Source organism: Vulpes lagopus, chromosome 8 (genome assembly GCF_018345385.1).
Source record: "Vulpes lagopus strain Blue_001 chromosome 8, ASM1834538v1, whole genome shotgun sequence".
NCBI lineage: Eukaryota > Metazoa > Chordata > Mammalia > Carnivora > Canidae > Vulpes > Vulpes lagopus.
The window spans coordinates 24,210,440-24,237,511 of NC_054831.1; the positions used below are offsets into that span (position 1 = coordinate 24,210,440).

Below are 27,072 nucleotides of genomic sequence, written 5' to 3' on the forward strand. Positions count from 1 at the left end.
CATTCCTTTGTCCCTAGTAATTTGCAGGAGTGGAACTAAATGGTTCTAACCAAGTTTTTCCTCATGGTGGGAAAGGTAGAAAGGGCCCTGAGGTAATATGCCCATGAGGGTAACAAAGGTGGGCCACGGGACCCTGATGGCATCACAGGTCTGTTGGAAAAAATGCCTTTGAATGGTTGAAATGGCGGATGCTGGAAGCTTGGAAGCCCTTACTTCTTCCCCCACTCAGGGAAGAACTATAATATGGGAGCTCTCACTCCTGGCCAGGAACTCCTTTGCCAGGTCCAAACCGAAAGAGACAAGGAAGCCTGGAAAGGTACCAGAGAGGGAGCCCCACAACCAGATAGCTCAGCTACCAACTCCAGACAGTGTCCAGGGTTTTCCTCATGGAGGCCCCTGGGTACGGAGTCATGGCTTATGGCCAAAGAAGAACTTACCTGTATTAGTGGGCAGCAGGGCCTCCAGGACACAGAAGGCAAAGCTAGCCAAGAGAGGAGACTCACTCCCTACTCACCTCAGCATGTGGGTGCTTGGGCAGTGAGCTAGAGGACACCCTCACAAAACTGTTTTCTGTACCCCAAAGTGAAGTCAGGATGCAGGAGTCATGGATGCTACTGGCCAGTGAAGAAATGGGATGAAACCAGATCTTGGTGGGAGAAAAGGTCCATAAGGACATGAAGACAGCAAATGGAGGCCAACTTTTCATAGAGACAAATCCTTGACCGTGAAAGGAAGGAGAGAAGTGAAGCTCAGGTTAAAGGATGTAGGATGGGGGACATTTGTGAATGTTCTCAGGAAAGTATGAGAAGGCTCACTTCCTGTGAAAGAAAGGTTGGACATTGGAAAGGGATGAAGGCCCCTGGAGCAGATGTAGGAGATGAGACCCAGAGGCCAGCTGAAGAGGAGGGGCCAGGGGGAAAAAGCCTGGAAAAAGCCACCTTGAAGCAGGCCTTCATGACCTCACAAAGCTGGCACACTCACCCCCAGAGTCCCAGAAACTCTGAGTCAGTCCTGGCTGGGTCTCCTAGCAACTGGATGCAGTGGCCATGGCACTCTTAACACCCCAGGGAGTAAAAAAAGTCTTCCAATTTCAGGTGAAGAGAAAACATGGCTTTTAAAAGGAATTTGTTCTGATTGGTATAATAGTGAGGTGTGTGTGAGAAGTGGCCCCTCGATGGTGCTTCCTCCAGAAAGACACCTTGGACATGACTCCTTCCCCAGCACACCTCCTGTGAGGCCCACAATGGGTGTGTGCCAGCTGGAATGCCAGGCCAAAGGTTTATCAGCATTTGGAGCTCGGAGGTTGTTTTCCCAGCCTACAGAAACAGAGTCTGGCACAGAGGCTTTGTTCCTGCCTCCATTCTGAGGAGGGCCAGGGAGGTCCCTGGGGCTGGTCACCATGGGGTGCCACCCCTCACTAAAGAGCCTCAAGGCCCTGTGAGCCCTTTGGGGTTGTATGCCAATGTATACGGTTGTGAGTGTGAGGTTGTGGGGAGTGGGGAGGGAGGTTGTTGCTTTAAGGCAGGGAGGGGGCAGATTTTGTTGTTTTCTAAGAGCCAGTTCTGGGCTGAAAGGCATGAACAAAAGAGGTGTCTGTGGAGTAATCAAGACCCAACAGTAGGGCCTAGAGCTTGGGCAAGCTCCTTTCAGAACAGGGCTGTCCTCAGAGGGGTGTCAGGGCATTGCTATAGAGCTCAGGCAAGAGGACCCCATGTAACTATGTGCACGGGTCCGCTTCTGGCCTGCAGCCACGAGTTGATGGGAGGGTGGGCACCAGGCGAGGCTTTCCTGGTGGGGTCTCCTTCCCCACACTGGGACCTGTTTCCACCAGTTGCTCCAGATCTCTCAACCAGTTGTCCCATCAGACACCAACCTGGAGATCTGTGAGCACTGCAGGGAAGGGCTGCTTGGGTCAGATGGTGAGAGAGGAGTCTCTGCAGGATGAGGACAGGGCCCTGGACCTCCCCCAGGAAGCAGTTCTGCCATCAATTCCCCTACAGGAGTTCCCCCAGCCAAAGCCTCCTCTTACCCCAGAGAAGCAACACTCCCATTTGTGGTGGGTATCCACTTCTGCCCACCTTATATTAGCCCCTCCTTAAAAGGCACTTGCTTCTCCTACATCTGTTGACAATCTATAAGAACCTTTCTGGAAGGACCAAACTCTCAAGTGAATTCGGTTCTTATATATAGGACTCTGATCAAGTGTACCCCTCTGGTCTGCTAAGGTGCCTGAATTTTCAACAAGTAAGACATATTTCTTCTCCGAGAGCATAGCCTCACCAAGCCTCTTTGTAGTCATTTACACTTTAGTATGAATTTCATTATCAGCTTAATAACTCTGGGGCAACTAGTTAAGAATAGATTCAGAGGGAAGTCAAATTTTTTTAGGGAAGAGGAAAGAGGGACCATAGTCAGGACTTGAAGCCTGCTGGAGTCATATAAACCTGAAGCTCCAGTGGCTAGCATGAGAACTCTCAGAAGCAGTGGTGCTAGAAAGAAGAGTACATTTCCAGAAAGGGAAGGCATAATTCTGCCCAAGCATACCCATGATCCTGGTCACTCTTCAGGACGATGGGAAGCTCTGGGAAGACCCCAGTGGTTTGCCCAGTGAGGATGGCATCTTGATTCCTCAATCTCATTCTCCATCCCTCATATCATGCCCTGCAGAAACCAAAAGGTAGGGAGCACCTACGGAGACTGTTGAACTGGGAGGAGTTTGATGAAGTGAGAGATTCCCGCCGAAGCATTCTGCTGGATACCCTCTATGAAAGCATCATTTTTGCCGTGGGCAAAGGCTTCCCGTGGGTGGAAGTGGCCGAGGTGGTCAAGTTCACCGAAGAGCTGCTCAAGGAAACCAAAGGTATAGGGCATCTGCGGCAGGAACCAGCGAGGCTTGCTGGGGAATGGGGGGCATAGGATCCCCCCTGCAGTCTGCAGCCTCAGGAGTCCTCTGAGGAGCTAGAAGCCCCTTTCTTTCTTTCTCTGACATTTAGCATCCTCACATGCTCATAAACAGGTTTCTGTCTAGGTTTCTGAGAAGTGAAGCAAACTGAATGTTCTTGCTGAGGCTTTATATTCATCTCACTGGCTGAAAATTTTCCACTACTCCAAGCTGTTCACACAGCAGCCTGGGTGTTTGTCTCTTGGTCAGTCATTTACACTTTAGTATGACTTTCACTATCAGATCAATAACTCTGGAGCAGCTGCCTGAAAGTAGGGTCAGAGTGGAGTCAGATTTTATTTTAGTGAAAATAATTTTTGTTTTGTTTAGTTTTGTTTTTACTCGACATAAACATGTCACTCCTTTGTTTAAATCCCTTCGTTGACTCCCCATTGCATTCCTGAAAGACTGAAAACTGTTCCACGTATCAGGGTTTTTTTTATAAATTTATTTTTTATTGGCGTTCAATTTGCCAACATAGAGAATAACACCCAGTGCTCATCCCATCAAGTGCCCCCCTCAGTGCCCGCCACCCAGTCACCCCCATCCCGAGCCCTCCTCCCCTTCTACCACCCCTAGTTCGTTTCCCAGAGTTAGGAGTCTTCCATGTTCTGTCTCCCTTTCTGATATCCTACCTATTTCTTCTCCCTTCCCCTCTATTCCCTTTCACTCTTATTTATATTCCCCAAACGAATGAGACCATATAATGTTTGTCCTTCTCCAATTGACTTCTTTCACTCAGCATAATACCCTCCAGTTCCATCCACGTCGAAGCAAATGGTGGGTATTTGTCATTTCTAATGGCTGAGTAATACTCCATTGTATACATAAACCACCACGTATCAGGTTTTGATCTGCTGAATATCTTGGAGGAATCCTTTACAGGTATCAGGTTGCTGGCAGGGATGGGGCAAAGGCAGTCAAGTGAGTCTATAGAGGGAGCATCTCTCCCACCCCTGCCCTGGCTTCATAAGAGGAAGAGCATCTCTCCCTGTGATTCCATGGCACAAGAGAATATAACCACACCCATCCACCTGCAGATTCACTTGTTAAACAAAAATATGGAACAGCCCCTCTTTGGCTACCATTATAGTAATATTCAGCCAAGGATCATCAATAAGTGCTAAAACCAGTAGGTGAATGCTTGATGAGAAGCTGGGTATTTGCATACTCCCTTCCCACAACATTCTTACTGATCGTGAAGGAGAAAAGAATACTTCTGTGTGAGGGAGCCTGGCAGACATCTCCTCCATCCAATGACCCAAGTCAACGTCATCAGTAAAAGTACATATGGAGAATCACGTTCCACCTGGTAGAGCGCAAAAGGAGAACACAGCATCCTTCAGTGATGGTTCTAGCAAAAACTCAGAACCTGACCTAATCACAAGAAAGTATTAAATTAATGGCACTGAACAAAGTCCCTCAAAATCATTAAGGACCTGAGAGCCAAGGTAAGACAGAGGAGTTGTTTTAAACTGAAAGACACTGAGAAGATGTGGCCACAAACATGACACATGGCCTCAGTTTGAGTCTTTTTTGCTATGAAGGATGTATATAAGGGACAACTGGGAAGACTTGAATGAGGTCTAGAGATTAAGCAGTAGTGGTGCGTCAGGGGTGAGCTCCCAGTTCTGATGACTGTGGTTATGAATGCCCTCTGTTAGGTAACATATCTGAAGGCAAGCTGAGATGATAGGGCATCCTGTGGGCTGTTTATTCTTTAAGTAGTTAGGGAAAATTTTCTTTGCACTGTTTTTCCAGTTTTATTGAGATATAATTGACATATAACATTGTGTAAGTTTAAGGTATGCAACATAATAATGTGATATATGTATATACTGCAAAATGATTACCAAAGTAAGTTTAGTTAACATCCATCACCTCACATAGTTACAATTTTTTTCTTGTGGTGAGAACTTTTAAGATCTACTCTTTTACCAGCTTTCAAATATACAACACAGTTGTCACCGTGCTATACATTAACACCAGGACTTGTTTATCTCATAACTGGAAGTGTGTACTATTTGAACACCTTCATCCATTTTGCCTACCCACCTCTGGCAACTACCAGTCTGTTGCATTTCCATGAGTTCAGTTTTTTTTTTTTAATTCCACATGTGAGATCATACAGTATATGTCTTGATGCCCTTATGGTTTATCCATGCTGTTGCAAAAAGTAGTTTCCTTTTTTATGGATGAGTAATATTTTTATGGCTAAAAAATATAGTTCTTTTATCCATTCATCCTTCTATGGACCATAGGTTGTTTACCTGTCTTGGCTGGACTGCTGTGAATAATGCTGGAGCGAACAAGTGGGTACAGATACCTCTTCAAGACAGCGATTTCATTTCCTTTGCATGTATGCCTAGAAGTGGAATTTCTGGATCGTATGATAGTTCTATTTTTAATTTTTTGAGGAGCGTCCAGACTGTTCTCCACAGTGGCTGCACCAGTTTGCATTCCCACCGACATCACATGAAGGTTCCCTTTTCTCCACATACTCGCCAAGTTTATTTCTTGTCTTTTTGATACCAGCCATTCTAACAGGTGTGAGGTGGTATCTCATTGTGGTTTTGACTTACATTTCCCTGGTGATGAGTTATATGGAGGCTGTTTTCATGGACTTGTTGGGCACCTGAATATCTTCTCTAGGAAATTGTCTATTTAGGTCCATTGCCCATCTTGATTAGATTATTTGGGGTTTTGCTATTGAGTTGTATGAGTTCTTTATATTAACACCTTATCAGAATATGTGCTCTGCAAATATTTTCTCCTATTTTGTAAGATGCCTTTTCATTTTCTTGATAATTTCTTTTTCTGTGCAGAAGCTTTTTATTCTGATGTATTCCCACTTGGACTTTTTGCTTTTGTTGCTTGTACTTTAGGTGCTATATCCAAAAAATCATGGTCATGACCAATATCAGGGAGGTTTCCTATTGTTCTCTTGTAGGAGTTTAATGGTTTCGTTAGCTATTTTTTTAGTAGAGTATTTCTTTGCATAGATTTGGGCTCACACAAAATGGAGCAGAAGATACAGATTTCCCACAGAAACCCTGCCCCACACATGCACAACCTCCTCCACTACCAACATACCTCACCAGAGGAGGACATTTGTCACAATTGATTAATTTAAATTGATACATCATTATAACTCAAAGTTCATAGTTTATATTAGGGTTCATTGTGCATTCTACAGATTTCAATAAATGTATAATGTCATGTATCCACCATTAAAGTATCACAAAGAGTAGTTTCACTGCCCTAGAAATACTCTGAGATCCATCTATTCATTCCTCCTTCTCCACCAACCCCTCAACCACGACTTTTTACCATCTCCATACTTTTACCTTTTCCAGAATGTCATATAGTTGAAACCATACCAGTCTTTTCATATTGGCGTCTTTCACTTAGTAACACACATTTAAATTTCCTTCATGTCTTTACATGGTTTGACAGTCCATTTCTTTTTAGCACTGAATAATATTGCATTGTCTGGATAAATCAGTTTATGTATCCATTCTCCTACTGAAGGGTATCTTGGTTGCTTGCACATTTTGGCAATTAAAAGCTGCAATAAATATCTGTGTGTAGGTTTTTATGTGAACATAAGTTTTCAACTCCTTTGCATAAAAAACAAGTAATGAGATTGCTTGATCATAAGAATATGTTTAGTGTTGTTGGAGACTGCCAAACTGTCTTCCAAAGTAGCTGTGCCATTTTCCATTCTCACCAGCAATGAATGAAATTTCCTATTGCTCCCCATCCTCACCAGCATTTGGTGTTGTCAGTGTTCTGGATTTTGGCCATTCTAATAGATATGTAGTGGTATCTTGCATTTTCCTGAAGATATATGATGTGGATCATCTTTTCATTTGCTAATTATATATATATATACATATATATGCATATATATATATATATATAAAGAGAGAGAGAGAGAGAGAGAGAAAGAGAGAGGTCTTTGGTGAGGTGTCTGTTAGGATTTTTACCCATTTTTCAAGAAGGGTGTTTTATTTTTGTCGAATGTTAAGAGTTCTTGGACTCTGTTGGATAACAGTCCCTTATCAAGTGTGTCTTTTGCAAATATTTTCTCCCAGTCTGTGGCTTGTCTTCTCATTTTCCCAACAATGTCTTTTACAGAACAGAAATTTTAAATTTTAAAGAAGTCCAAATTATCAGTTCTTCTTTCATGGGCCATGTCTTTTTATTGCGTCTAAAAACTCATCACCAAACCCAAGGTGATCCAGGTTTTTTTATATGCTGTCTTCTAGAAGTTTAATTATTTTAGATTTAAATCTGTGATCCATTTCATTTAATTATTATGAAGGGTGTGAGGTCTGTATCTAGATCCCATTTTTTTGCATGTGGATGTCCAGCTGTTCCAAAACCATTTGTTGAAAAGAATATCTTGGCTCCATTGTATTGCCTTTGCTCCTCTGTCAAAGGCCAGTCACCCATATTAGTGTGGGTCTATTTCTGGGTTCTCTGTCTGTCCCATTCATTTGTCTATTCTTTTGCCAATACCATACTGCCTTGATTATGTACTCTTTTTGAAACTTTTCTTTATTTCCTTATTTTGAAGTGTTTAAGTACATTTTTTTAAACATGTGACACATTTGGGGTCCTCCTCTGGAATTCTGACCAAGGTCTCCAACAGCTGCTAAGCAAATAGAATACACAGTGCCTTGTCCCTCATATATAATGTCCTCATTCCTTATGCACCCAGAGCTCAACAACCAATCCTATCAGTAGTACCTCAATGTCCCTCCCTAATCTCACAACTTTTCACTAGCAACTTGTCTACCACCATTTCTAACCCACCTCTTTCTGCTTTCAAATCTTGTACTTTTACATCCTTTCACTGAACTGCTGCACAGTGATTTTCTTCAGACACAAATAAAATCCCCATCACTCTGCTTCAAGCCACTTAGTGGCTGGCACCGAATCTCACATTTTATGTACTCATGGATCAGCCTCTTTTTATTTCTTACACTGCTCGTGTGCCCTTCCACTTCTCTCCTCCAAACCAGTGATCCAACTCTGAAGTCTTGAGCCAGATATGGCATTGCTCCTGAGCTGGCTTCAGAGATACTTGGGAAACTTTATCCTAGCCTAGCCTCAGCCCCCCTGCCCAAGCCAGCACTCACCCCTGGGGCTTTCCTGGCATCCCTCTGGGTCCCGCTCCCTGCTGCTCACAGCAATGCACAGGTACCAGAGTTCAGCCCTATGGGCTGAGCTCTGCAGTGGCTCATGGCCAGAACAAACACTGACGAGCGGGAAAAAGAATGTCAGCCCCAAGCAGGTGGGAACTCGGGCTCTTTCAAGTTTCCATCAGAGTCTTCCACAGGCTGAGCCCGTGAAAAACAGTCAATGATGATGCAAACCCAACTTCAAACCCCAGAGATTAGATCATACTGGAGTTTTCAGCATTTCTGGTTATCACATAACTTGCCAGCACAGCCAACCTATACTTTGTGGACTTCTAAAACTTTGTAGTTGGAAGATGACCCAGATCTGAGTGATCTAGAAACTTAATTTCCTCTACTGCAGGGAGCTCCTTCAACCAGCCAACAAGGTTCTTCCAGCCTCCGCCAACACCCTCCAAGCAACAGGGTGCTCCCTCCTTCCAAGGCAATTCTTCCTTTGTACAACCATGCCTGTTATTTGGAAGTTCCTATTTATACCTAGCTGTAACTGCCTTCTGTACTTTTTACTAGAATGCTTAAAGTCTATCCTCTAGAACCAGAATGCGGGCCCCACAGATATTTCATGAGATTTATATAATTTGACTATCATGACTTTGCATTTAGACTAGACATCCCCAGTTCCTTTTGTCATTCTCAGTATGGCATCATTTCCATAGACCCTCTTCCTCTATCTCCCCACCACTGCCCTCTTTCTTGTTGCCCTTCTCTGGGCATACTGTGTTTGTCAGTAGCATTCTTAAAGTATGTCATCCAAATCAAAACATGAAACAGGCTGCAATTTGATCAGTGAAGTGATCAGGGATTTTATCACTTTCTCTGTCCTGTTGATGATGCTCCTATTTATATAGCCTATGGGTGCATATACTTTATCAACATCAAAGTCACATTGATTTATACTGAGCAGGCAATCTCACATGGGAATCATTTTTCCCATCCTACCCTTGTGCAATGGCAATTTTGAGCATACACACAAGACTTTACAATCATCCCCACTGATTCCATCTTGTCAGTGTTGGCCCAATCTTTCTTTCCTCCTGACATCTTTTAAATCTTGATCCTGGCTTCTCCAGCTTACAAATTCTTCCTCTTACCTTTAAATCATCTCAAAATTTGAGAAATATAGTCGGTACAAACACTGAGTAGGAACAAGCTCTTGGGTGGGCCCCTCATGTCTGAAATTTGACTCACTGAAGACAGAATTCAACAGGAGGCTCAACATTCAAAGGGAACGTTCCAATCCTAGTTCGGTCCCTTACTGTATGTATGGTTCTGGGCAAGTCACATCACCTCTGAGCCTCTGGTTACACATCTAGAAAATGGAAAAAGCAAGAGCACTCACTCCATGGGATTACTTTAAGGATTAAATGAGGTAACATATGTAAAGTACATAGCATGGTATTTGGTGCCTAGTAAGTACCCAGCGAGAGCTAGCTATTATTCTTAGGAGGGGACCTCACACACTTGAGACTTGAGAGAGTGATGTGACTCAGAGATGGCATGATCAGATGTGGCTGCATGCACTTTGAGGCAGTGCCCAGTAGGGATCAGCCTCCAAATGTACACAAGCAGCTTCAGCTCCCTCCAAGGGCAGCAGAGACCATCCGAGGCCTTTCTCTTTAGATGCCAGCACTAACCCAGCTGACTCTGCAACACAGGGAGTGGGGCAGGACAATGAGCTGAGAGCAACGGGGCTGGCACTAAAGCCAGAGGCAGGCCCAGGAGCTAAAGGAAATTGGCAGACTTGTCTGGGAAGTGGGGATGGAAGAAAGAGGCAGACAAGATTGTTCCTCGCTCCACCCCCAGGTAACTGACTTGTGAGAGCTGACTCTTGAGAGCAATACCAGGCTGGCTGTGGTTTGCAGAGAGTATACAATGGGGGTACAGTGAGAGCACCCATGCATATAGAGCCACACTAGAACCTGAGCAAGGTCCTGCTGACCTTGGGCCCCCCAGGGTGCTATTCAGGATGATGCCTGTTGCTCCTGAAGATGGTCAGGCCGGCCCAGATGGCATCTCCATGGCAGCCATGCCCACGCTGCTTTCCAGAAATCTAGTACAGGGGCACTTGCAAGAGCATGACCAAGTTCATGAGTACCCTGAGATAGGGGATAGAATTTCATCTGAAGCCTCCTTCTTCCCTAGGCTTTTCCTCCTCACTCTACAGTCGACCCCAGTCTCTGGCTAGACTGGTCCTCAGCATTCCTGGAGCTCTGGTCAAGTCCTGGTTCTGCCATTTCCTGCTGTATGACCTTGTGAGAGTCCCTTAACCTCTCTGTGCTTCAGATCACTCTTAGTACGAGGACAGGAATGGCACCAACTTCCTGAGATCGTTCAGGATAGATGAGTTCATTTAGGTAAAGCACGTGGCACAGTGACTGGTACGTGGGAAACCCTGTGAAGGTGCAGTTGGCTGGCCCAGTTCTTCAGGGATTCCAGGCACTCCCGTGGTCTCCACTGTCCATCCACAAATGTAGGTCTTACCTCTACAGTAGGAGGCAGCGCTTCAGCACTGTTCATTGAGGGTGCCTGGTTTGTTCCTCTTGGCTTTGTTCCCAAGCCCCTGACTTTGCTTACTTAGTTCTGTTTCCATTCTACCCCGTTCCTGACCCAACCTTGATCTTCTCTTTCTCTCCCACCTGGTATTGCCTGAGACACACTACCCAGGTCTAGACCACAGGCTCATGTACCCTTTGCTCCTTCCTGTACCTACCAGCTCTGGGTTAAACTCCTCTCCTTACCTGGGGCCCAATCCTAGTGGGGGCTAACTGATCCAGTGTCCAGTGACAAAGGGGCACCTGACATCAGCTCCACCTGCTGGAGGGTGTTTCCAAATGTTCTTTCTGTTCATCTTGCCCCTGCCAAGACCCTGTCCACTTATGCTGCCTACCACCTCTGAAATGCCCCCCTGCACTGATCTCAGAGCCCAGGGTCTTCTCACACTCCCATACCCTATGCCATCCGCTCATCCTCTAGGTCCCCAGACTTTGCCACCCAGAGCCAACCTCAGAGCCTCCCACGTCAGGCCCAGGTTTGGCCCACTCTCTTCCAGCCATGGTGCACCTTCCCAAGGCCCTCTGTACTTCACAACTGGGTTTCTGGACCTGCATCCTCTCTGGGCACCCACATGCATGCAAGCACTCCCCCACCCACCCACCGCTAGCAGTGGCTGTCTTTTTCATGTTTCTCAAACCCTATGTCCATGTGAGTGCCCCCTTTCCTTCTCTATTCAGAGAAGGAAACTCTTCCCCCAAAGTGCCATGGTTAGACAACAAGAGAATCTAGATCCTTAATTTCCATTTTTCTCCCACTGTTTGTACCCCCCTGCCAAGCACAGCATGTAGCATACAGTAGGGCTGCATGAAGAAAATGAATGAAGGAATGGATGGATGGATGAATTGATTCTTGGTGCTCCTGGAAATGATAGGTCCTATATACAGAGAGAAGATTAGGGTGACTTCGTTGAGTGTTACACATCCATGTGATGTTAGAGGCAGCATAGCAGAGCGTTTAGCACCAAATTCTGCAGTCAGAAGATTTGGGTTCAAATCCTACCTCCTCTAATTACTGCGTGAGCTCAGAAATGTTACTGTACCTCTCTGCACCTTCATTTCTTCAGCTCTAAAATAGTGGGCATAATAGTTCCAATTCCTAGTGCAGCTGGGAGGATTAAATGAGACAGGGCCTGCAAAATGTACAGTGTGGTGACAGGCACATAGTAAATGTTTAACAAATGTTAGCTCCCCTGCACACATGGAAGTAAGGTGGGATGAACGGAAGGTGTTGGCAGTCCAGGACTATAAGCTGCTGTGTGCTGCCCTTCAGAGGGCTCACCATCTGCACAATTTCTTGTCTTTCCCTCACTTTGTAGGCAAGACTGCAGATGTATTCAAATCACAGGACAGCAGAATGGAGGTCCAGACAACTTTGAGCCTGGCCCCTCATGGAGCCACCCCACGCCCATGACCTGCCCTGGGCATACATGTGAGGAAGTGCCATTGCCCAACAGCACAAGGGAGAAGGCAGGTATTCCTACCCTTGTTAGAGGATCTGGGCAGGAAGAGCTGGCAAGACCGCAGGTCAGGTCCCAAAAGAGTTGTAGCCCTTCCCATCTCACAGACCACCCTGCCCCTGCTCCGGGGTACACATCCCACCTATCACAGGTGGTGGGGTGCAGGATGCAGACAGCGGGATCCCACTGGTTGGCCAGCTCACATGCAAGCTTCTGTTTCAGGGCTAGTGTCCATAGGTGGACTGTTGGTCTTCTTAGAAGGGAGCTTCTCCAGGGATTTCTTGTTGCTGTTGTTGTTGTTGTTGTTGTTGTTGTTGCTGTTAATCTGGGGCTAGAGATGGTTGAGTTCTGTTTGCATACTAGATAACAAAGCTGGCAGATGGTATTTAAGGAGGCTCATGTTTATATAACAGTGATTCAGAGCTTTGACAGGACAGCTGCCAGCCCAGCTTATCTCCTGGCCCAATCAGGCCTTTATACCAGGAGGGAAAGAGTTGCCCTTTATTCAAAAACATAAGCTGATTCTGTCCTGGCAAATGGTTCACCAGGATATTCTGGTCTCAACCCCAGGCCAGATGAGAGTCCTGTCGACCTCACCCCTTCTGCCAGCCTGCAGGAAGCCCGGGGCAGATCCCATCCTGCTATCTTCATAGAGCCTGGAGTGGAGTCACCAGACACAGCACAGAGAAACAATAAGCTGCCAGCTCTGTCCTGGTGGAAATTGCAGGAAGTGGGCAGATTTTGCACACCCTGTTGAGGGTCTGGGAGAGGAGAAGAGAGAGGTGTTAGGGCATATGGGAACCCTGAGGTCTCCAACTTCACATCTGGGAGTGGCAGAGATTTAGGGTACCCAGAAGGCCCTGTGCATCCTGTCTCTGACTGGCTCATTGCAGCAGGTGAGGGGTGGGAGGGGAACAGCCTCTCTTGCCCCAGGCTTTGTGTCTGATGCTTTCCCTAGACATGTGGGCTAGAAGAACATCTTTTCTTCTGGCTTGGCCACATATCCTGGGGCTGTGAGGAAGTGGGCCTTGATGATCAGTTGGTGAAGGCATGATGTGCTAATCAGGTGAGTGCCCAGTGGGTCATGGCACTGTATTTGTAGTTCTATCCATGGCCACTCCTGATTTGCCAGAAAATGTCATCTAGGCAGCCATGGGATAAAACGCAACCACACTATCTGTCCCCCAGCAGCCTGGGGCTGCCAGGAGGCAATTACTTCCCCCCAAGCTACCCTGTGCCAGTTTTCCCTGCCAGAACACTAATGGCCTTGCCCAGGGTTTACTCCACCAGCCCCTGAGTACCCCACCCCACATCAGGGAGCCACCAGCAATTCAGGACCAGCCCAAGCAAGAGAAAATGTACCATCACTATTCTTGGAAAGTAGCTTCTCCAGCAGCCTTCTCCAGGGAGGCCTGAGTCCAATGCCTCTCCCACTAAACCCTGAGGAGGGAAATTTGACTACAACTTCTTTGTTGCTGGAGAGTGGAAGCTTCCACAAAGGCCATTGATTGAAATCTTGAGAGAGCACTTCTTGGGGCAAATGGGCAATTGCAATCTCAGAGATACCTCTGTGAGTGCATCAGTCTGCTGAAGCCATCATAAAGTACCACAGACTGGGCAGTTTCAACAGCAGACATTTATTTTCTCTCAGTTCCAGAGACAAGAAGTCCCAAGATGGAGGTATCAGCAGGGTTGGTTTCTTCTGAGGCCTCCCTCCTTGGCTTGCAGACAGCCACCTTCTCCCTGTGCACCTCACACAGCCTTTCTTGCGTGTCTTTGTCCTAATTTCCTCTTTTTGTAAGGACACCAGTCATATTGGATTAGGCCCCCACATGACCTCATTTAACCTAAATTATCTCTTTAAAGACTCCATTTCCAAGTACAGTCCCATCCAGAAGGACAGGAGGTTAGATCTTCAACATATGAATTATGGGGGACACTATGTTAATTCAGCTTGTAACACTGAGTCACCACTCTCCAGATGAGACTGTGCCAGTTAGTAGGCTAGAAACCAAGACTGTGCCATAGAAACCTTCCCCAACCTTCCCCAAAGAACACACATCCTGCAGAGGGAGGTTCAGTGAGGACTCTGTGATTCTGGTATTTTCGCACGTAGCATCTATAATCCTCACTGTGATCTTGCATCATAGTCATTATTTTAATGATGAAGGAATTGAGGTCCAGAGTTGAAGGAACTTGGCCCAGGTCACATCTCCAGTAGATGGAGTTGGGATTTGAACCCAGGTCTGTCTGACAGCAGGGCACATGCCCTGCCATGTGACCTTCCATCTTGACCAAAGGGATCTGTACACAGAGCACCTGAGAGTCTGAGAGGCATGAAGCCTGGGAAAGCACCCACAGCGAGTGGAATGAGACTGCTGGCATGCAGGAAGAGCTGAGTCCCTGGAAGAACCAGGTGTGGAACACCTGGAGGCAGGGCTCCTAACTAGGTCACCTGGAGTTACAGCCTGTGCCTGGGATCCTGACCCCCAGCAGGATGGCTCCAATGTGGTGGGTGGCACAGACCTGACTGAGAAGAGGAGCTGTGTCCTTTGGCTAATGTGTTCTGGCCTAGATGTGCCACCTGTGTGTGGGCAGGTGGTACCACTGCCTTCAAACCTGACCTCTGGCCCTTTAGAGTGACCTCATGCTCTGCCTCTAACTTCCCCTGTCCTTCCCTGGTCTAACTTCCCCTGTCCTTTCCTGGGTCAGCTGGACATGCTGGTCAGTCTTGGAGTCCCCCAACATCAAAGGGGATAATACATGAGTATGAAATAGCTTATTTTTAGTCTAGGTACAGTCCCGTGTCCCTAAGACCGTGGGATTACTTAGTCATTTGTAACTCAGGAATGAGGACAGGATGATGATGAAGATCCAAAGTCAGGACCCTCTTTGCTAAACTTGAGATGGCTGCAAAGCTGGCCATGAAGCACCCACAGCGTCCTTAGATGTGGCTATGGAAGATTGTCAGCCTGTTGGAAATCATCATAACTTGTTAGAATCAAAGAGGGACCCAAGAGATCACCTGATTCAAACCCCACTAAACCACCACACACATATTATTTGATAATCCTCTCACCAGCCAAATGCCTGCTCACTCCTCAAGACTAGACTGCTCCGCTAATAAATCTCTTGTTTCTAGAAAGTTCTTCCTGCTGCTGAACTGAAACGGGTCTCTTTGAGCCTTCTGCCTGAAGACTTCTGTTCTGTTCTCCAAAGCCTCCTCCATGAATCAGCTAATAGACGCCACTTACTCAGCTATTCTGCAAACATGGCCAAGGCATGCTAGGCTGGAGAAGATGGGACATCCACTCAGCTGTCCCTATGCACTGAGCTACACTCACAGAACACCTCTCTAATGTTCACAGCAATTGCAGGTGGTTGGGTACTCTGTACCTATTTCACAATGATGCATCTGAGGTTCAGAGAGGTTTGGTAACTTGCAAATTATCACACAGTAAATGTCATTAACCTTGAGATCTTCTGGCCCCAGAAGATCATCTGTTCTTCCTGCCAAAACTCTTTAGCATCAGGCATGCAAACTTCTTAAGTTTGCATATAGTTTAACTATAAAGAACAAACTGGTGGTTACCATGAGGTGGTAGGTTGGGAGTTGGGTGAAATAGATGATAGGGATTAAGGAGGGCCCTTGTGATGAGAACTAGGTGTTGTATGGAAGTGTTGAATCACTATATTGTACACCTGAAATAATAGAACACTGTGTATTAACTAACTGGAATTAAAATAAAAACTTAAGCAAATTAAAAACACTTCCTTTTCAATGAAAAAAAACTTCTCAAGGAATAGGGGTGAGGAACAATGAGGGGGTGCATGTGCTAAGCGGATGAGGGGAACATTTTGGGCAAAGAGAAGAGCTTCGGCGAAAGCCAATGACAATCTAAAATATGTGGCCCTGTCTTTGCCATTTGAGTCCCAGGATAGTGAACACAGGAAATCTTTAAAAGACCAACAAAATCTTCATAATTCTGCTATTGGGGTAGATTTTTTTTCTTTAATGTGGTTACTGGTTTATCTTAAAATCAAAAACAAAACACCTAGTGGGCAGGAGACTAGTAGGGAGTTTCCTCCAAAAATTAAACATAGCATTGCCATGTGACTTAGCAATGCCACTTCTGGGTATAAACCCCCCAAGAACTGAAAACAGGGATTTGAACAGATAAGTGTACATCCATGTTCGTGGCGGCATTGTTCACAATAGCCAAAAGGCAGAAGCAACCCATTCATATGGGTTAACAAGTCTGTCAGCAGATGAACAGATAAACAAAATGAGATGTATGCACAAAATGAAATATTACTCAGCCTGACAAAGAGGGGAAATTCTGGATGACTTTTGAGGACATTACACTAAATGACATAAGCCAGCCACAAAAGGCCACGTACCTTAGGATTCCACTTGCATGAGGTATCTAGAGCAGTCAGCTTCACAGAGGCAGAAAGGGGCCTCAGTTTCCCATCTCTAGTGTGAGAGGATTAGACTAGTTCAATAGTTGCCGAAATATGCTTCTTGGTCTGAGAAACTATTTGCCTCAAATAAATTTGAGAAATATTGCATACGCTCAACCCTTTTTGGCCATTCGCCGAGCCCACTGGCATACTAAGGGCTCTGTTTGATTTCTTTTGATTCAATATATCTTCAAAGTCTCTGGCTACAGAACATTCATTTCTATGTGATACCAATTGCAGAACATCCTTTGGAAAACCATGACCAACTGGATTGGTGGCCCCTTCCAATGTCCACCTCCAAGAGTCTACAGAGAGAACCCACAGCTACCTGGAAGTGGATGGTTGGGTCAGGTTGGGGTTTGAGTTCTGGCTTCCCCATACTGCCACCTATGTGTCCTTAAGCAAATCCCTGGACTCCTTGAGCCTCAGTTTCTGTCATGGGTAAAATGCCTACACCTGCCTCACAGAGCTAGGAGGGGTTGGGTGGAGCCTGAGATGACCCAGGGCACGTGGGGCCCAGTGGGAGCACCCCAAACAAGAATCCTCTGCTGCCTGAAGGCAAGCACACCCTGTGTTCTGAGCTGTCCCTATCGTCAGCACCTTGGTGTATATGAGTTTGGCAGAACCTTACCCTGAGCAGAAAGATGGGCAGGGGACAGCGTTTGGGATGCAGGATGGTGGTGAAGACAAGGGTCCTATGCTTCTGTCTGCTTCCTACCAGCCCAGGCCAGCCCTGGCAGGTGCTAGGAAGTCAAGCCAGCCAGGCTGCAGCCTGACTTGGTTCCTCCCCTTCACGCCAAGGCAGGGGCAACCAAACTGGTTTGTCAGGGGGCCCTGGTGGCACCTGGATCCTCCCCCTCACTCCCACCCAGGAGGAGCAGCACCTCTTCACTGTTCCCAGCCCTTCCGGGACATGGCACATCTCCCCTGCTCTCACCCAGCCCCTGACCCCGCATAGGAGGGGCAGCGGGAGGCAGGAAGCCAGAGTGTCTTGTCCAAGCCCAGTGCCTTTTTGCTCTGACTCTGGAGCATCTGGTGTTGTCACCCCACCCCCGCTCTCTCCCTCCTCGTGGCCCTCCTCCATTCCTGCGTTCGTGCAGGTGCTGGGCTCCGGGGGTTTGGGGACCGTCTTCAGGAAGTTCCCAGCAGCCAATGCAAATGAAGGCCACTCCCTGTTATTGAAGAGCAACCTGCACGTACAGATCTGTCCCCCCGGCAGCCAGAGGCTTCTCTCTGAGACTTAATCCTCGGCTTTCTGAGTCATTGGAACCTTCTCAACCTGCAGCAAATACACAATGGTCTGAGGGCCAAGAAAGTGTGTCTCACGAGCCAGCTTGGGATGATCTTTGCTGAAAACCAGAGCTGGTCAAAAGAGTCTTGGGCCTGGAAGTTAGAATCCAACCCAGGCACTCCTTCTCCGGTGACCCTGGATGAAGTCCATCCTTGGGCTTTATGACCCTGAGGCTAAGGCCACAGCTCATGCCCATAACAGAGCACCTGCCAGGATGACAGGCAGCTGGGAGCACTTGCCAACATTTGCTGAGGTCACTCAGCATGACTGGGCCCTCAGACTTCTCGATTCAAACCTGGGCTCTGTGCATATGCCACCAGAAGCCGAATCTAGAAGACCAAGGGCTGGCCTTGACAAACCAGGCAGTTGTGGCTGCCCACATCTGGAGGATGCAGGTGATCCCAGCCCTGTGCTATGCCAGGCCAGGCTGGAGGAAGGACAGGGCACTTGCCACTATGTTCATTCAGCTCCACGGAGCCCAGAGAAGATGAAATGATTCGCCTCACGAGTTTCACACACAATCGCCCCTACACCAACCTATGGTCTAGCTTTGATCACCAGAAATCAATGACCTCACCCTGGTCCCCCATACTCTGAGATTCCTTTACTGATCATCCCTGCCGTCCTCCACACACCACCACCATTTCTCTGAAATGCCCATCTGACCCCTCCCTTCTCGGCTTAAGAACTCTGAGTGTCTCTGCAGCTCTCGGTCAGAGTTCTGTATTTCCTTCCAGAATTGTGATGATTCTTTCTATGCACACACTCCCCATGGGGGGGTGGGGAGTCATGTGAAATTCTGGATGTAATTTCAGGTGTCAATCAGTCCCAAGGCCCATCCTTGGATTTCCTTGGGGTCCGTGGGTAATGGTTAAAGAGCCCAACTTGTGTTTTGAAGTCTAGCTCTCTCACATGACATACACAAGCTTCCCCTTTGCAAACTGAAGACACCAAGCCCTTTTGTTCCCTCAGGTGAGTCCCACAGACTCCAGCTCTGAGCCATGTGGATTATGTACATGGCCACACTGTACCCCACTTCCAGCCTATATCCCTGCAGTCCCTTCTCTGGGAGTGCCCTTTTCCACCATCTCCTGCCAATCTCTGTTCTTCCACTCTGGGCTCCAATGTTCTCTTTGTAGGAAGCCCTCCATGGCTCCCGGCTCCCCAGCATCCTGATCCAGTCCTGATCCCCACACAAGCCCCTACCTGCCATCCCTCTGCCCGCCCCACCCCCACCATGCACACACACGCGCACACACACACACACACACGCACACATGCTCTCTCTCAGTAATAATCTTTAAAATTTTTTAAAATATTTTATTTATTTATTTAGGAGAGACACAGAGAAAGAGGCAGAGACACAGGCAGAGAGAGAAGCAGGCTCCATGCAGGGAGCCTGATGTGGGTCTCGATCCCAGGTCTCCAGGATCACTCCCTGGGCCGAAGGCAGGCGCTAAACCGCTGAGCCACCCAGGCTGCCTCACTGAGGTGGACACTTGACGGGATGAGCACTGGGTGTTTTTCTGTATGTTGGTAAATTAAACACCAATAAAAGTTAAAAAAAAAAAAAATAAAATAAAATAAAATAAAATTTTTTAAATAAAAAGCTATCAACATCCAACTTAATGTTACACCTGTAATTCTAAATAATTTTAATGTATTTTATTTATTATGTAAACTGTAATTGTCAAATTACATAATCAAAGAAGCAATTTATATAGGTACATAATGATAATAGCAATGCAATTAAATCTTTATTTATTTATTTTTGTGTGTGTATTTTTTATTGGAGTTCGATTTGCCAACATATAGCATAACACCCAATGCTCATCCTGTCAAGTGTCCCCCTCAGTGCCAGTCACCCAGTCACCCCATCCCCCCGCCCACCTCCCCTTCCACTACCCCTTATTCATTTCCCAGAGTTAGGAGTCTCTCATGTTTTGTCACCCTCACTGATTTTTCCCAGAGGGGGAATGCAATTAAATCTTAAAATGTCATTCAAAATTGCCACTTCTTTAATGGAAAAAGTTTACAAAATTAATTTTTTAAAATTATTTTCAGTAAACTTAACTTTCGACTTTTACTTCTTACAGTAAATAACTAAATTATGGGCAGGAGGGGGTGGGAGGGGGTGGTTCGGGAGGTGTCTGTGAGAAGGTGGCACCCCCTGGGAGTAAGAGTATGTCCATGGCCAGCAAGGGGGCATCCTAGACCAAGTCCTGGCACAAGGGTATACAGGGTATGGTGGAAAAATAGAGGGATGTCGGCATGCCAGGCAGGAGCAGAGGGGCGGGGGGGAAGGCAGGTTTTACACAGAGGAAGACCATGATCTGACTCATGTTGTGAAAGGGTCATTGTTTTAACACCACTCAGGCCGAAGACCAAATTCCTCCCATAGGGGCTTAGGAGGCCCAGCACCACCAGGCCACTGCCCACCTCCCAACCTCATCTAGAACTCAATCTCATCTCTCACCAGCTGATTTCTAGCTTGCCAACCCCTCACCTCCAGCCTTTTGGTTCCTCAAATGGGCCATGCTTTCTCCATCCACAGGGCCTTTGCACATGATGTCACCCTTGCCTGCTTTACTCGTTCCTTCTTCTCTTTGCCCAGTGACTCTTCTGACACTGTTCATCTCATCTCTTTCATTGTCTCCTCAGACAGTTGCTCCTTGGCTTCCCTGACAAAGTCACTTGTTTCTATTCTGTGCCCACTCAGCCTGTATAGCCCTGAGCAGAGTTATGCTCTGTGTGTTTTCTCCTTAGCCCTTCATGGCCTCCCTGGAACCAAAGAGCTCTTGACACCTGGAAGGCCCCTAACACCTGTTGGATGGTTAAATGAATAGTTCCATCATGCACTTAACATCAGAATGTGTCCATTTACTCACTAGCTACCCATCGGCCCTACTGAGCACAAAGCCTTGTGCTGAGGACTGAGCATTTGTGTAATTGTCACCTCTTCTACAAACTGGATGCTCTCTGAGGGCAGTGGTCATGTCAGAAATGAGTGTCCTACCTGTATCATATTCTATTAGTGGCCCCACCACTCTTCGAGTGTCCTACAGTAAGCACCTGGGAGTCATGTAGGTTGCTACTACACTCCACATCTGACGATCAGTCCTGCCACTCAGACCTGCTCCTGCCCACACCTGTTGACCTAGCATTCTCAGGCCACAGCAACTCCCATCTGCATAGGGCCACACCATGCACCAGCACCACGTGACCATCAGTGGGATCAAGTTCAAGGCAAGCATAGCCATGTGTACAACCTGCCTACAACACAGTGCAGACCCTGCACTGCCTACAGTGCAGACTCCTGGCTTCTGAATACAGCATTCAAGGCCCTCCCGTCTGTCTTCCACCTACTTCTCCACTCAACACTTGCCATATTCTGCCTCCATCTTTGAGTGCCAACAACAACAAACCCAGTCTTGTTCTCCACCCATGCCATGCAGCTTCTTGCCTCAATGCTCTCACTCAGGCTATACCCAAGAAGTGCCTCCCTCTTTACTGGCTCAGTCCCATTAAGCCTCTCAGATGTAGCTCATGTATTATCTTCTCAGGGGGATTCCCTATCCTCAACTGTACATTCCTCTTCACCTGATTCTGTTTCTTTTTACACATGTACTGTAACATTTACTTGTGTGTCTCTCCTGTGAACACCTTGAAGGCAGGGATCTGTTTATCGTAGTATTGCCAGATCTAGCATAGTGCCTAGTAATTAATTAATAGGCACTCAGTAACAGTTGACAAATTAATCTTGGATGAATGGGTGGATGAGTGTTTGGATGGATAGGTGGACAGGTGGGTGGATGGGTGGATGGGTGGATGGGTGGGTGGATGAATAGATAGAGAGATGGATGGAAGGAAATAGAGATGTGGCCAGGAAAGACTTTTCTCACGGGGCAGGAACAAACTCTTCTTTCCCTACAGCATTTTTTTTTTAAATTCATCCTATAGTATTTATTTATTACTACCTTGTAGCAGGCTTTGTGCAAGGCACTTGGACATATCATCCCATTCGATCCTATAACAATCCTAGCAACTAAATATAATTATTCCCCATTTTACATCTGTGGGAATGAAGGTCGAAGTGTCATAGTTAGAAAGGAGCTGTCCCAAGCCTCCAAACCCTCCCTCTACACCACTCTGAAACAGAAGCATTCTCTTGGGGCTCTGAGCCACCTGATTGGCCTTGAAAAAAAAGGAAAACATAGCCCACTAACCTTCAATTCTGCACAGTGGAGAAGTGCCTCTTCAAGGAGGGGCTGAAGTCTAAATCCAAGTGACACTTTCCCACATATTATAACGAGGCTCAAAGTGAAGTAGTGCTCCATCTACTACAACTTTTCTAAGATTATGATGCCTTGTCATCTCAGTACTCTGGGGAGATTTAAGGTAAATATTCCCACACAGAGCCAAGAGTGAGGAGCCAAAATGAACATACAATGGGAATGGGAGGGTGGAAGAGTTTACAAACAACTACGTTTGTAAACTGATATTATCCCTCCTTATGGAGCATGGACCCCTCTGGCTGGGAAGGTGGGAGACTCTACCAGGGTCCCATGGGGGGATCATACAAGAGAGACAAGGAAGGGGACCTAGATTCAGCTCGGGCCTCCACTCCAGGAGGAAAGCCAGGCTTCCTGCATCCAGTGCTTGGTCTCTATCTTAAATAGATAAAACTGTGTAATCCCCAAAACATGTGACTTGGTGGTCATCTGGCCCAAGTTCTCATTCCACAGATGTAGATACTAAGTCAGGGAGCAAGAGACACTTGATTGAGTTTACAGTGCACTTCAGGGATGGTGTCTGTGTGAGAACCCAGGTCTCCTTACACCAGGGCATGTTCTTTCTTTGTCCTTCGTCTAACCTCTCTCTTTGCCTGATGTCTATCCACTAAGGCACACACATCATTTAGCCATCACCCTTTACTGAACCACCCCCTGTGGTAAAACTCAATCATATGCTGAGAAGAGTCCTGCCTCCTTGACCACAGCACAACCCCAAGCTTTTGTTGGAGTTGTGGGTAAAAGGAGTGAATGGGAGGAGATGGGAGAAGACAGTTTGCATGGTAGAAATAATATATGTCTAGCTCTATGACACACATCTCCAGGATAATGGCTTCCTGAACATCTGTTTCTCTAAGTTATCTCATGCTCCACACTTACTAGAATCCCTTTTTTTACATCTTCATCTCCTTTCCAAAGGGTTTGAAGTGAAAACAATATAAATCACAGCTGAGGTAAACCTTTAAGATGAGAGTTAAGTCAAAATATAGGTAAGGAGTGGGATAATCCTATAAAAAATGAGATAAATGTAAGTTACTACATAAAATTGGGACTGAGCTTCCTAGAAGCCAAGGCAAAAGTGGAACATGATACACTCCATAGCTTTTAAGAACTACTAAATGGTAATATAGAATAGCTGGTAGGATGTGGGCTCTGGTGTCATAGGGCCTGGGCTCAGCACCTGTATTGATCAGCTGTTGATGCAGCTTTACCTCAGTTCACACTCAATGTCTGGCCCCTCTGTGCCCACAGGCTGCTCCATCACTGAGGCTGTGACAATTCTGGGGAATAAGCTCAGAGATTACCAGGGGCAGTTCAACACCACCCACCTGCTGGCCCTCTGTGACTACTTCCACAACACCTTCATCCGCCACTACAAACTCTACCAGTATGTCCTGGGCCAGGACCAGGAAGTCAACCTGACCGTCACACACCTGGAAGTGTGTGCGCCACCCCAGCCCCTCCCTCTGGCCGAGGGCATGGACAGGGATATCTGGCAGCTGGAGCAGCAGGTGGCAGAGCTCAGTATGGCAGAGGTGCAGAAACGCACCGATATGCTGCTCCTGAAGGAGGCACTGCACATGGAAAAGGATCACAAGCTACAGAGAAAGTTCTCAGAGGTGCCTGAGCAGCCCAGCCGGGTTCTGAAGAGAGAGGTAAGGCTGTGCCTGTGAGAGGTGAGAGGATGCTCACCTGCCACATATAAATGCCCATCCCTACCAAGAAAACATCAAGGCTGGGAAGGACCCCATTTTCTGCATACGTGGGATGGAGGAGAAGGGGACAGTCAACTGAGCAGGGACCACAGGGTTTGCGTGCATGTTTCACAAAACATTTCTGAGAGGTATAATTCATGTCCCCATTTCAGTAATGAGACGAGTGAGGCTCAGAGAATTTCATTAACTCACCCAAGGTCACCAAGCTATCAAGTTGGGAAATATCAGGAAGGGAGACAGAACATAAAGACTCCTAACTCGGGGAAACGAACTAGGGGTGGTGGAAGGGGAGGAGGGCGGGTGTTGGAGGGGAATGGGTGACGGGCACTGAGGTGGACACTTGACGGGATGAGCACTGGGTGTTTTTCTGTATGTTGGTAAATTAAACACCAATAAAAGTTAATTAAAAAAAAAAAAAAAAAAAAAAAAAAAAAAGTGGTAGAGTTTACATTTGAACTGAAGCCTAGCTGGCCCCAAAGTCCAAGTTCTTTCCACTGCAACATTCATCAGTGACAGATTCCACAAAAAGAAGACTCTAGGCTCTGAACCACAGATTCTCTCAGGGCCCTTCATCCATCAAGGCCTGGGGGTGGGGGAAGTTGATGAAGGAAGGTGCAGACAATGGGGATAGCCCAAGGTGGATGATATCATGAGGTAAGCAAAGGAGTGGGGCTGGTGAGTCAGAGAGAACCTAGGAAAGTCTAGCATGGATCTAAGAAATCGGGCTGCCCCCTTGACTAGTCTTAAGACCACTGAGGCTCCAGGATCCAGAGTCTCAATGACTAGCTCTTTGCTAAATGGTAATTAGCATGTCCCCAGGGCAGCCAAACTCTTAAGGGCCTGATAGAGTCCAAATTCATTTTTTAAACTAGACTCAGGCACTTGTATCACCACTGCCACACCATCTGTGAACACAAGAGACAAGTGTGTGCATATGTGTATACACAACTGTGTGCATCTGTTGGGGGGTTTGGGGCTGGAGTGGAGGTAGAGACACAGGGCCTATATGTTCCAAAAGGGTTTCTAAATTGTCAGCCAAGGAGTGAGTGGCCCTATTCCTTTAAATATATAAAAAATATGGAGAATAAATCTAAAGAGAAATTAAAATCACAGAACAAATTATATTCTCCTAAGGTTAAGTCAAGTCTCCCAGAGAAATAGCACATTGGCTGCCCTGAAATCTTAGAGCATTAAGATGTCCAGCAAGGAAGGACCCAAAAGAACTCAAGCAACAGCCTCTCTCCACCCTGAGAAACCTTACTCTAGAATGTGTGAATGGGCCACAGAAGGGGAAGGGCTGCCTTCCCTCCCCACCCTCTTCTCTGCACAGCTGTCCTTCCCTGCCCCTCCCAGCTCACCTGCCAGCCCCCCATTACTTTGCTGCTGGTCCCTGCCTGGTGAAGCTCATGGACTAGAGTCTCCTCCACTGTGTGCTCCTAGTCATGTGCCTGAACTAGAGACACTGAAAACCATAGGATCAATATGATGCATCCTCTTGGAGTACAATCCTCCCCAAGGACTTAGGGGGGAAGGCCTGAAGGGGGAAGGAAAGAAAGTCAATGGAACCTAAAATAAGAACTGTGGGAGAGGACTGTGGGGTATGGAGGTGTGACTGTAGGTAAAGGATCAGAGCCATGGCCAACCCAGAGCAGATCCGGAGTGACACGAGAGACTTCACTCTCTTCCCAGCTCATGCTTCCCATTGGCTGAACTCAACCTAAAGCCAGAAGTCAAGGTAGCCAGTTGAGGCAGCCCTTATCAGTCATCCCCTCAAAGCACAGAGTAGGGTGGAGAAAGGTAGCCAAGAGAGCTGGTGGGAGAAATGGAAGATTCTAGAACACAGAAAAAGATGCTGATATGTTCAGAACTGGATCCCAGGGAGGGACCCTATCTGCAGATGGCCTCAGCTTTCCCCAGAGCCCTAATCACCAGCCATGCTCTGTTTCTTCCAGGAGTTGGAAAATCTCATCAGTGAGGCCATTCACATTCAGATAGAATGCCTGAAGGAGCTGCTGCAGTATGAGATACAGATAACTTTTGATATTTTGGATCTGAAACTACAGAAGAAGACTCTGAACCTCAAGGCTCCTATCCATTCCCCACTCTCAATCACTGGCCAGCCAGGCCAAGATGAATCCCTTAAGCTCCACAAAGCAAATAAAGGAAAGAAAGCAAAAGCAAAGAAGTAGAGAACCCCTGGTGCCCACTGACAGAAAACTCTGATTGAGGAAAAGCCGTTGGCAATCATGAAAGTATTATGTGATGCAGTCAGCACCTAGTAGATCAGAGATGTCTAGTGATTAAAAGAAACAAATCAGTCTTCCGATTTCTTCTCTTCTCTTTCTGGAAACCGTCTTCCACCCCATAAAAATCCAACCCAAATGGATTTTCCCTGCATGGTGGAAGAAAGTTGCCTTTTTCTGCTCAGCACAGAATTTGTGCTCCATGGGTAGGCAAACATCTCTTGTTGACTAAGCCTGAGTTTAGGTGCCAAAGACACAACTACCACCAGTGGGTTTAAGTGGATAAGAGTAATGGTGACACCAGGCACCAGGAAGGACTTCCAGCTAACACAGTGGTTCTCTGGCTAGTGTGGGAACAGGTCCTGAAATTCTGTTTCCAATCTGCAATTTGTACAGCAGGACTGATGGCCTGTAGCCTGCTGTGCACGTGCTGTTTTCCCCGCTAGAAGACCCAGAGCCACCTAGAGCCTCTCTGGAAAACCCTTCTTTTTGTGAGAACCTAGATCACTTAGGCTGAGGCAGGGGACCCAGTGCTGCCATAGAAGCTAGATCTACCTCTAGTCTGCTGTGTGATCTTGTCCACATCTCTTCTGTCTCTGGGTCCCAGCTCTCCCTCTGTCAGTGGGGGCATTGCTGGCTAGTGTCAGGTCTCTCTCCCACGCTAACCTGGGAGGGTCCCCTCCACCCTGGGAGAGAGATGAAGCGTGGTTGGCTATTCCCATTTTTCAAGGGGTTCAAGGAAGTCAAGTACCCACCTGAAAGTCACACAAGAGGCAGGGAGAGAATTGGAACTAGAACTCAGGTGTCTGGACTCTTCTATCTGTGCCCTTTTCCCTATAGCATCATACCTCATGGTGACAAGGACACAAATCCTGTTGTAGTTGGCTTATCACAGCCATGTACCTGACAG

General features: G+C 46.8%; 1 protein-coding gene across 1 annotated transcript; it reads left to right on the plus strand.

Moving 5' to 3' along the window:
• The first annotated feature begins 1,046 nt into the window (after positions 1 to 1,046).
• On the plus strand, positions 1,047 to 26,108 carry C8H8orf74 (chromosome 8 C8orf74 homolog). The gene is made up of 4 exons (XM_041765322.1): positions 1,047 to 1,094; positions 2,668 to 2,860; positions 23,456 to 23,859; positions 25,872 to 26,108. The coding sequence occupies exons 1-4, from the start codon at positions 1,047 to 1,049 to the stop codon at positions 26,106 to 26,108; spliced, it is 882 nt and encodes a 293-aa protein (XP_041621256.1).
• Positions 26,109 to 27,072: the final 964 nt, after the last annotated feature.

Bases quoted from the DNA above. Each gene is read 5' to 3' on its own strand.
- C8H8orf74 (XM_041765322.1), top strand. From the start codon at position 1,047: ATGGCACTCTTAACACCCCAGGGAGTAAAAAAAGTCTTCCAATTTCAG. The intron at 2,861-23,455 runs GTATAGGGCATC...CTGTGCCCACAG, and splicing joins GCTGCTCAAGGAAACCAAAG to GCTGCTCCATCACTGAGGCT. The intron at 23,860-25,871 runs GTAAGGCTGTGC...TGTTTCTTCCAG, and splicing joins GCCGGGTTCTGAAGAGAGAG to GAGTTGGAAAATCTCATCAG.